At 42.6% G+C, this 11,362-nt stretch overlaps 2 protein-coding genes across 5 annotated transcripts in view; one reads left to right on the top strand and one right to left on the bottom strand.

The window, feature by feature from the left end:
* Positions 1 to 1,788: 1,788 nt before the first annotated feature.
* On the bottom strand, positions 1,789 to 8,417 carry DDX5 (DEAD-box helicase 5). Its single transcript, XM_024760754.1, has 13 exons — positions 8,177 to 8,417; positions 6,829 to 6,994; positions 6,395 to 6,491; positions 6,177 to 6,310; positions 5,999 to 6,064; positions 5,609 to 5,750; positions 5,366 to 5,526; positions 5,104 to 5,276; positions 4,655 to 4,765; positions 4,352 to 4,413; positions 4,186 to 4,245; positions 2,699 to 2,923; positions 1,789 to 2,495 (listed from the first exon to the last, which is right to left on the bottom strand). Exons 1-13 carry the CDS (start codon positions 8,218 to 8,220, stop codon positions 2,092 to 2,094), a joined length of 1,845 nt encoding a protein of 614 aa, XP_024616522.1. The 5' UTR covers positions 8,221 to 8,417; the 3' UTR covers positions 1,789 to 2,091.
* Positions 8,418 to 8,918: 501 nt separating this feature from the next.
* The window catches only part of CEP95 (centrosomal protein 95), a 57,785-nt gene continuing 55,341 nt past the window's right edge, over positions 8,919 to 11,362 (top strand). For 3 of the 4 annotated variants that reach the window (XM_024760529.1, XM_024760528.1, XM_024760527.1), the window contains exons 1-2: positions 8,920 to 9,273; positions 10,689 to 10,817. In XM_024760529.1, the coding sequence (XP_024616297.1) occupies positions 9,255 to 9,273; positions 10,689 to 10,817 (148 nt within the window). In that variant the 5' untranslated portion in view covers positions 8,920 to 9,254. Of the gene's footprint in view, positions 9,274 to 10,688; positions 10,818 to 11,362 lie in introns of all 4 variants that reach the window. The other variant, XM_024760530.1, reaches the window with a different exon arrangement.

The following is an 11,362-nucleotide window of genomic DNA, read 5'->3' as shown; positions in this document are numbered from 1 at the left end:
GACAACGAACCACTCGTTTAACAGAGTTGTGTCTACCAGAGTACCCTTCTAAAAGGCCCTTCAAAAATAACTTGGAAAAAAATAAAAAATAAAAAATAACTTGAGAAAACCTGCTTAAAACGGAGATCCAGGACTACGGAGCAGACTTCTGGCTTTACAGCTCCATTTTAACACTTGGAAGAGACAGTTTATGTAAAGGGTAGCAGCTTAGCAATGAACAGAATATAGGAAGTTAAAATTCATCACATTTAAGGTGGTGTTGGACACATTCAAAAAATCATTCCATACAGAACATGTGAAAATTTGTTTAAAAAAAGATGCTAGTAAAACGGTATTGCTGGAAAGCAATTATATTAACTGCAAAGATGGGTAACATTTGTGTGTTTTCCACACCCCGGAAACACACGAGAGGCCTAAACGCAAATAAATAAAAGAGAGAACGGGGAGAAAAATCACATTTATTAGTTAAGACAACCACAGGCTGGACACAACACACATGCTAAAAAGTGGACTGTCTTTTAAAACTTACTTCAAAAGGTAAAGAGTTAAATATTTTCCACAGCCCCACAATCATTTAAGTGTTTACAAAATAAAAGGCCCACGTTAGACACTGAACAGAAAATGTAATAAATACTCCAACCTACCCCAAAAGCTTCTTGTAAGTTAAAAGTCATAATGAATTTGACTAATCATGCTATTGAAAACTGTTCAATTACTAGAGCCTGAACCAGTTTTCAATGTATTAGTCCTAAAAATACCACTCATTATCCTGCCCCAGGAAAATTCTAGTTCAGTCTTACATTTTAGACATAAGGCATTAACACCAATTAAAGCCTCACTTTAATAACCAGTATTTAAATGCAGTCTCATAAAGACCTTTTCTCTTCTTGCAAAAACACACACACCAGAGCTGCTGGGAAGACATTCAGGTCTTAATACTTCCTTTCAGTGATGGCTAGAAGTAAGGTTGGTGAGCCAAAGTTAAACCTAAAGCTACCCACTGGATCTTTTTAGCAATAAACCCACGTTGACCCTAACAGAAGGACCTATATCGTAGTCTCCGTGCTTTTGGTAACATGGCTTTCCTCTAGGTTAACCGTTAATTTCGAGGATTTTCCTAATGTTCATTTGAACATAAATACACCTTACATTTTGAGTTCCCTGAATTACTGGACATTCATGACTCCCAGTGTGACTACAGTTAAAGAGTCCCAGGAAGCCTGTGAAACGAGCATCTCTCTATACTACCTACACTAACACTGAAAACAAATTCAAACTTAGCTCTTGGCCAACCATCTTTTCAAGGGTGTAGTCTTTTCAGCTTCGTTCAGTATTTCAGTTAATTCATAACATGGCCAGGAGCACAAATATAATCTCTTCAAAAATAAGTTATTTGGAGAGTTCTCTAATTATAAATTTTGCAAAAGGAACAAGTCATCTGTGTTCTCACACTAAGCAGTCTGAGGGTGGGGCTATAGTTATTTCCTGTATGTTTTAGTATCTCATTTCACCACTCTTAGGAGACTATTAAATGACTCACCTGATGTTGAGAAGTAAAGAGCTTTTACGCAATCTAGCCTAGAATTGTTAATCAACCTAAATCAATCGCATTTTAATCCTTAAAATAGGAATAGATCACAGGAAGAAGGGCCTTCTGATCTTCCCACTTCCCAAAACGAAACTATAGAAAGGAGCACTCAATTTAAGTTTTTATGATTAAAAAAAGACCATCTAAGCCAAGTTTTACATGATATTATATATGTAAAATAAAGTACCATTTCCACTTAATTCAGTCTTCAAATATTTTTTATTGGAAGGCCATGCATTGCCTTCATTTATTGTATTTCAAATCACTGTACATTTACTTTTGTGAAAACACTGCCTGCATTTTCTAGTACAAAAAAAACCTAAAAATTGTTTCAGGAATGTAGAGAAATATCCAACTTAAATAGCGAAAAAGTGCACCATAATTACTGCTGCACTGCAGTCATTTCTGCATTTCCCATGTTTCTTAAATAACTATCTTGTCTGATAACACACGATATAAAGAGCAATTATGAAAAACAGACATTTACATATACTTCTAAAGTCTTATTGAGAATATCCTGTTGGCATTGGATAACCAATCATAGGCGCAGCTGCAGTAGCAGGATATGCATATGCCTGTTGGTTCATACCATTGTGCATATTTGCAACATTACTTCCATATTGCTGAGTGCTATCATAACCATTCTGGTAAGTCCCTGTTGGATTACCAGTCCTAAAACTGGTCTGTATACCAGCAGACACAAAATTACTTCCAAAGCTCCCATTGGTGTAATTTGCAGCACTGTAAACACCATTTTGAGTTTTTGCCCCAAAATCTCTCTTAAGCAGACTAGAATAACCTCGGTCATAATTTTCCCTGTCTCTAAATGTATTAAATCCACCCCTTTTGCCCGCAGAGTATCTGTCCCGACGGTCATCCTTCATGCCTCCTCTACCCCTGGAACGACCTGTCAAGAAAAAAATTGCAGACTTGATTATTTCCATGGCATAAATCATTACTAACAAAAGAATTAGGTCTATCTGTGAAGTATTTTTTCAACTCCATTCTTCACTGAAGATTTTACTCACCCGCCAATACCATTTAAAATTGATTTGTAGGCAATTAGGTGACCCCAAACCACCGACATTTCTTATCAAAGGTTGGTCTTACCTGAACCTCTGTCTTCGACCAACTGAAGCAATTTGGGATTAATTGCTTGATTAGCTTCACGAAGCACAGAGATAAGGTCGCTCACTTGCTTTATGTTATTAGGTGTAAAGAAAGTGTATGCTGTGCCTGTTTTGGTACTGCGAGCAGTTCTTCCAATTCGATGAATATAATCCTCTGAGGAGTTAGGGTAGTCATAATTGATGACAAATTTCACATCTTCCACATCTGTAAGGTGTTGCAGTGTGGCAAAATAGCAATGTACGGAGTTTTGCACACCACAACAGCCAGACCAAAAATAAAAAGTTAGACAATTGTATTCCCAAGAAGGTATGGGCTGCAAAAAATACAGTTAAAATGGTTATCCATTCCCTGTAGGAATACCATTGAGGTTGGGTGGGGGGGGGGAGGGGGGAGAAAAAAAGAAAAAGCACACGTCATCCTTATGCCTCATTACCCACCCAATGATGGAGCCTGTCAAAAGGACGTGTGTATTCCCTAACACATTCCCAAATTAACAATCCCCTTACAGATCATCAAGTGACATCTGAATGCTTCTGCGCAGTAGGGCCACTATTAAAGGTTCACAGCAACCTCCTCATGTGCTCTCGTTTTGAGGACCTTTCAACAAAAATATACACGGTCCTTTGCATTACACACTTATCAGAAGTTCAAAATTCTGGCCACACTGCTTGTCTTGCCAAGACCTTACAACCGCAGCTGCAAGAAAAACATACCTGTCCCCCAAAAGTTGTTTTTATGCACTGTGTCTCGTCTAGGCAAGCGCTTCCAAGAAGCCAGGATTCACTTGAGAATGTGTCTCTCTCTGGCAGGTCTCGACATGACGACTACTGTGCAGGTGAGGGAGGAACTTTCAAAGCACTGCTTTCTTTTCCCACTGACTAAGTGTGAGAAGTTGCTCCTGCTCTAGATTTTATGTGCCAGTACTCACCAATTTGTAAAAGGCTTAGTACCTTTTAAAGCTGCTCTCTCCATTTCAAACTTGAACAAAAATTTCATTGAACATTGAAGTTTGGAAATATTTCTTCGACATTTCAGCAAACTCACTGAAACTCAAAGACCCACAGATCACAATAAACAGTTTGAAACAATGCTGTACCATGGCAATCATGCAAAGCATGGGACAGAATAAATACCACGGCAGTGAACTGTGAGGATAACTTCCATTTTTTTCCCCCGGAGAGAACAGTTTACGGGGCAGAGGTGGTATGTTCTGCCTTTTGAAGATTACTGGCACACTTTCAGCTTTTCACCTCTCTAATCGACTGGAAGCAGCCAGCCGATCACTAGTCCTCCATCCCCCTCGAGTCCTCCGATTGTCATGCCTAGGCCTTGCCACAAAGACTGCACCTTTATATGAAAAAAACTTAGAAAAAATGCAGAGGTTAAAGAAAGCAATAAACTTTCTTTAAAAAAATTATATGGAGATCTTCTGACAAACCAAGCCATGAATTCGAGTTTGTACTAACCTAGCCCTCTGGAGGCCACATCTGTAGCAATCAGAATAGGAGCCTTTCCATGTTTGAATTCTGCAAAAAAAAAAAAAAAAAAAAAAAGGCACATATATAATTACTGACGTGAATGGAATTTTAGGTTTTTTTTGGGGGGGAGAGGGACTTCACTTGAAATACTTACCATTTAGAACCCAGTCACGTTCCTGTTGACTCTTGTCACCATGGATACCCATGGCAGGCCACCTAAATTAAAGGAAAGTTACGTTAGTAATCTCATTTAAAACCTCATAGATTTTAATCAACCGATAAACCATTTTTGGTCACAGACCCTTTTAATTTTGCCTGAAGTAATGTATATACAGTCTTACCTATACTACCAGATTATTCCTACCTTTGAAATGCAAATCTACCACCGATTAAAGTTTGCCCTTCCCCTACACTCAGCTCTAATAAATATCTGCTTCAATGGAAGGAGTCCACATACCCATCTCTCCTCATTTTTCTAGTGAGTTCATCACATCTTCTTTTGGTTTCAACAAAAACAATGGTTTTATTCTCCTTCTCACTCATGATCTCTTCCATTAAACGAATAAGCCTTGAAGGAAACAAAAAATTGTGAATTCTAAAAGAAGTCCACGGTTATGATGAGCAAAACACTAACTTTAATCTACATGGCTACAAATTAAAAAGAAAACACCTGCTTAACCTTTCAGTTCTACCTTTGGTCCTTAAATAAACCACAGGAGTCTTTTTACTATAAGAGTGCTATACTAAAACGGTGATAGCCAACAAGTACCTGAATGAAAGAAGCAAAACAATTTTCAGAATGACTGACAGACTAATTTCAAGTTATCATTCAGATTACACCCAACTGAAAGTCACTTTTAAGAGAACATTTGAAACAATTTATAAAGTTTTTATAGTCAAACTTACTTTTCATCCTTTTCTACATCATGACACACATCCACAATCTGAAGAATGTTGTGATTTGCACTCAGTTCTAGTGCACCAATGTTTATGTGAATATAGTCTTTCAAGAAATCTTCAGCAAGCTGTCTTACTTCTTTTGGCCAAGTAGCACTCCACATTAGGGTTTGCCTATCAGGCTAAAGATTTTTGGATTTAAAAAAAGCATTGTATTCTAAGAATGGATTTAGAGCTAAATTTGAAGAGAACACATTTGAAGGGCACTTACTCTTATCTGATCCACAATCTTCCTTATTTGGGGTTCGAATCCCATATCAAGCATTCTATCTGCTTCATCAAGGACAAGGTAAGTGGTTCTTCTTAAATTGGTTTTCCCACATTCTAAAAAGTCAATCAGTCTTCCAGGTGTTGCAATACAGATTTCCACACCTTCAATTAAACACACAAATGCAACCATGACATTTAAAACTTTCAGCACCACCAGTGACAAATAATAAACCTTGTTACATACCTCTCTCCAAATCACGTATCTGTGGTCCCTTGGGAGCACCACCATAAATACAAGTGGACTTCAAGCGACATGCTCTACAGTATTCAGCAGCTACTTGCTGTACTTGTTGGGCCAGTTCCCGAGTTGGTGCCAGCACCAAGCACTATGGAAAGAAAAAGTGGAACACCTTTACCAGAGTCCTGGATCCTAGTTTTAGAGTGACAACTTACTAGTGCTACACACTGGCAGATGACTTACTCTGTCAATACCCAAAGCAACTTTGTCTCTAGGTAAATTGGATAAGATCACTAATATCTCTCTATAAAACCAGCACAAATTGACTTTTGCTATACATTCCACAAATTTCTACACTTCTAACCAAAAACTCATAGAATATATATGTAAACTTACAATAGGCCCATCACCTCTCTCTAGAAATGGCTGATGATTGATGTGGACAATGGCAGGCAGCAAATACTGTTCAGGGAGAAAGCAAACAACAGAAGTTATATTCAAATACTTCTAGTTTAATTCCCAACCAATTTTCTCTAGCACATGTCACATAACTCGAAAGTTCTCCCAAACTTACAGACAACGTCTTCCCAGATCCAGTTTGTGCTACCCCAACCATATCCAATCCACTTAGAGCAACTGGCCATCCCTGAGCTTGAATAGCTGTGGGTTCAGTAAAGTTCTGCCTTGCAATCACATCCATGACGTTTGCTGTAATTATTGACAGCAATTAAAAATCAGTAATGCCAAGAAAAAATTAAAAAGAAAAACAAAGTGGGGAAAACTAGCACTTACCAGGGAAGTTTGCTTCGTAAAAATTCAGGACTGGCTTTGGACAGTTGTGACCTCTGACTGTAATTTCCTTGCTTCTTCTGTACGTCTCTACCTCTTGCTACAAAACAAATCATAATAATCCAGTGAAGTCTCATAACTCCCACTAACTAAAAATAAGGCCCTGAATTTATAATTATCTACTTTAAGATGATCTTCAAAAATTTGGATCCATACAGAAAACTGCATGTAGTACAAGAACCACCTATTATGTTACACTCAACTCTTCCACGTAAAAGTCAACGTCCCACCTCTCCAAAAGTGAGTAACACCTCTTCCCCAACTACTTACTTGGAAAACATGAGTTTCCCAAAATTTGCAAAAAATTTCTAGTCAGATTCTGATTCACTGAAAAGCTAATGAGTTATAGCCTGAAGAAGCCACATAAAATTACTCACTGCTGTACGCCTAGCCAAATCAGGGTGCTCCTGATAAAAATTCTTCTCAAATTTGGGCAGCTCATCAAGATTCCACTTCTTTTTAACCAGTTTCTCCCCAGGGTTTCCAAACTTCTTTCCAGATAAGGGCCCTGCCCTACTTCCTCCAAATCGAGGGGCACCAAACCTAAAATTAAAAAAAAAAAAAGTTACATTTTCAAACACGTACAGACTTACTTACCATCCCTGGGCATATGCTAAAGATCAATGAAAGACTGGAGATGGAAGACCCAGCTGTCCTTAGCGATTCTTTCAAAAGCCACAATAAGCACCGCATCTCCCTCATTTCGCGTTGTGCTAAGTCCACACCACTGAAGCCAAATCAACAGCCCGAGATTTTACCAGGTCGGAAACTGGCTGCCCGAACACTAGTTCCGATTACAAGGATAGACAACAGCTGGTGGCTACTAATCTTTTCCACAACACTAAAAATTAAATGTTTAAGAACGACAATAAAGAAAGAAGAAAGCAGCTTAATAGTGACGCTATTTACCAGCCATCCTAGAGCAACAGAGCTTCGGTTTTAATGGATAACGGAACAACACAGGCAGTGAAAGCAGAACAAGGAAGGTGGTCTCGGAAACAGTCACGCAAGCCAATCGAGTTGGGGGGATCCCGCAGGACTCCCGACCGAGAAAGCGAAATTATATAACGCAAAGAAAAAGAGGAGGAGGAGCTGGAGACTACCGGGGGAGGAGTCCCGACCCGGGCGGAGTCGGCCGGGCGGCGTTCCCGCTGGGGCGGCGCTTCCCCCTTTGTCTCGCATTTCTCTCTGCGCCACATTTTCTCGACGCTGCCATTTTGAGCTCCTCCGCCGGGCGGGGTAACAAAGGCGCCGCCGCCATGTCCGCCGCCGGCATTTTCTACCCACGGCTCAGCCACATGGCCGACTCCCGAGATACCTCCTGCCCTCGCCGCATTAACGGCTTCGGAGGCGGCCCCCTCGGCACCCACAGAATCCCTGAGGCCCCTAAAACTCCTCCCGACAGGTTGCACCTAAGAGCGGCGACTTTGCCTCGAAGCACTGCGCTTTCCTTCCCTAAAAATACGATCCTCGAAATTCTCCCAACAGCTGCTAAATCATCGAGACCGCGATGCCCCCCTCCCACACAAAAGGCGTTCTTGAGAGTCGTTAACAGGAAACTCCCGGTTTTGGACAAATATCAAAATGGCGCAAACCTTCTTCAATGGAGGAGGCCCAAGGATAGGCTGAAGAAGGCGAGTTTCCACCGCCACCCCGCCCCCCACAACCCTCATCGGCCTCCCATCCCCCACCCGCCGGGCCTGACAGGTCGGTTCCCACACTCGCCCTCGATCCCGGCCGCGGTCTCGGTCACTCGAATAACCCGACATGGCGTCAATGGTTGCGGTTGGCGGGAAGCGAAGCGGAGAAAATCGAGCGCGGCGAGTCGCTGGAAGTGGCGACAGCAAAGCCTTGCGGAGGCGGCAGAGGCGGACGGACGGCGATGACAAGAACCGGTGCTACCGACAAAAGACCGGTGGAAATGAATGAGGTGCCGGCGGCGTCCCGGCAGCCGGTTTTATAGCCTGGACCGCCTCCTCCGCCGCAGAGTATGCTGGGAGCCGCTCTATGACCTAATCACTCCGCCCCTGCGCAGAGGCCGCAACGCCAGCCGGCGTTCCGGAATCCGCCATGTTATCGCCCCTCCCCCCGAGGCCCCTCCCTCAGCGTCTCCCATTTTTCGCCCTTTACAAGGGTGGGTCCACCCGGCCACCCACCACTGGGATGCCTCAGCTTGAACTCTTTTGACGTCACCTTTTTCTCGTCTTTCACACTTCAAGGAAGCCACCGCACCCTTTTCCCGGTACAGCCCAGACAATAAAATGGCCAGGCCAGGCTAACCCACTCTATCCACTTGGAGGTGTTTACGTCTCTAGCGAGCCTTCACGCCCATAACCAACCAAGGCGGGAAGGCGGAGCCTGACATTGTCACGTGGCTGCCCCCTCCCACCGGGTGAGCGGGCCGCACTACTTCCCCAGTTGGCTTTGGCGGAGGAGTACAAGACGGAATAGCTCACCGGAAGTGCTGTGCTAATGGCCCCGGGAGATCGGCCTGGACTGCTGGGTGACCTGGGCTGTCAAACCCACCCACCCGAGAACCTCTTAGCGGGAACTGGCCGGTGGAGAATAGTTTCTAGAGCCCGCAAACCGCCGCCTCGGCACGTGCTGCGAAAGGAAGTGCTCCTTTGGTGACCAATCAGCAGCGAGAAGCCGTTTTAACGTCCCTCCCTCTTCCACCCTTCCTTCGCGGCACTTTCGTTAGATTCTCCTTTCTGTCACCGCTGGGTTTGCGCCGTGAGGCCCTCCTAGGACACCGTCCCGCGCGCGCCCGGCTGGGAGTCCGGCGGCGACCTGCCTCCGCGACATGGCTGGCTCAGAGGCTGGTGAGTCTCGGCCTTGAGCCCCGGTTGTGTGTGGACTGAAGCCGTGCAGTCGAAGTCCCCGAACGCCCCTGCCCATCTTGAGGCCTCGGGCAGGTCTGGGCTGCCGGTGGGGCTCGTGACAGACACACCCCGTCGTAGTCGGCGGGTTTTCGGGATAGGGTCTGTCAGCCCCGCTCCCCGGCTCCTTTGAAGCGGTCGAGCCTGATTTAGGGGCGAGGTCCGCAGCACGCCCGCGTCCTGGCTGCAAAACGGGCTGTCAGAAAGTGCCCTTCCCCGGACAGCGATTTCTCTGGGGAATGTGCCCTCTGCTCCTGCATTGTGGGGACTGAGGCCATATCTGCATCTGTTTTGAACTTCTGAGGACTGGCACTGTAAATATCTGTTGATGCTCCTCCCAAAGTAGAATAGTGGTAGACTTTTCTCTTCAGTGCTTTCTAGAGTTAACCGGCTTTATCCAGCGCCGCTTTTGTAAAGCGAATTGATTTGGTTGTCTAGGACGCTTTCATTTCTCCAAGACAGCGTTCAAACCAGTTGTCATTCTTTGGTCAGCTGTGAATAATGGGCATGGGGAGAGGGAGATAATGTGCCTTGAAGTCACTCTTACACATACACACATTTATTTCTAGACATACTGAAGATGACGCATACGGAAAAGAATTTCCCCCTTACTCGCCAGTTATTTGAGGGAATAAGTGTTTTAAGCTTGCTAAATTACCTTTGGTCGAGAAACCCTTGAAATAATTTTGCTAATCCCAACAATAAAGGGGTGATACACATGAAACTTCGACACTATTGGTAATGTGCTAGCTCTGAATTTAGAGACGTTTTTATGTATTTCTCAAATTTTCTTTCATATACATCAAATATAATTAAAAATAGAACAGATGCAGTAATGTTGGTGTCATTACTCCAGTTCTTAACAGCCTAAGTTAATCCCCACCTGTTTGGCATCAGAGACGTTCCACCTTGAACAAGATAATTGGGTAGAAACATGACTAATGCTATGGGGAATTTGAAGCAACATCCATTAATTGGTTTCTAGTAACCTCAAATTATTATTCACAATCTGTCTTATATAAAACATAATATTCCTGTTTATTTGTAAATGTGTTTTAAATGAAAAGATCTACGTATGGCTTGTAAAATGGGGACTATGGTAAGTAACTTAAGATTTTAGGTTGCAACAGTGAAAATTGGATTTGCATCATAGTTTTGACTACATTGGAAGTCATCTCAAGAAATTAAATACATCTTTTCAAAAATCATGACTAGGAGGGTCTTTGAAGTTCTCTAACAAATTCTTTATTTTCTATAGAATTCAGTGTCTGTTTTTGTGGGGAGGGGGGTTTAAATGAACGTATATGATTTTTTCTAGTACTAGTTAAGGCTGATCTTTTCCCTTCCTTTCCCAACAGAGTGGGTAACCATTGCCAATAATCTTCTTTTGCAATGTCATATACACCTGAGGATTCGAGAACTAGAAGACTGTGATGCTGATGTTTTTATTGCTCTTTATCAGTCTATTTTGGGAGAAAAGGTACCAGGTAAGGGTACTTAAAAGTGGGAGTAATAGTGTCTATATCTTAGGCCATAAGTTTCTAGGGTTTTCTAGTTAGATCCTATAGTATATATAAAATCTTGAGTTTTCTCTTTGCGTACATCTTATTTCTATTTAAATAATAGCATTCATTGCCTTAATGAATACCTTAGGAGACCCACCTGTAATGACTGCCTTGGTCATCAACTGTTTAATCATTCATAATGCCCTGTGAAAGTCACACCTTTTCTGTAAATGTACCTTCATAGTTCTAAAATCGAGTGGAATTTGGAAGCTTGTTGAATCCTGGTATTTAACCAATGTTACGGATAAGAATTGTTGTTTGCACTTTGTTCCTGGTTAAATATCTCAGAGTTCTTATCCATAGATTGCTCTGCTGCCTCTGTATCTTTATCTAGTTTATAACCATTAAGCACTAAAGTTCTGTGAAGTCTCTCTTCCCTCCATTACCATGAGTCAGTGCCCTCATCGCTTTCTGGAATAATGGGATGGCCTCCAGCTGGTATCTTTGATACTAGTCTCAACTCTCTT

Source organism: Neophocaena asiaeorientalis, unplaced genomic scaffold, assembly GCF_003031525.2.
Source record: "Neophocaena asiaeorientalis asiaeorientalis breed wild unplaced genomic scaffold, Neophocaena_asiaeorientalis_V1.1 scaffold30, whole genome shotgun sequence".
Lineage (NCBI taxonomy): Eukaryota > Metazoa > Chordata > Mammalia > Artiodactyla > Phocoenidae > Neophocaena > Neophocaena asiaeorientalis.
This window is presented reverse-complemented; position numbering and strand designations above follow the sequence as displayed.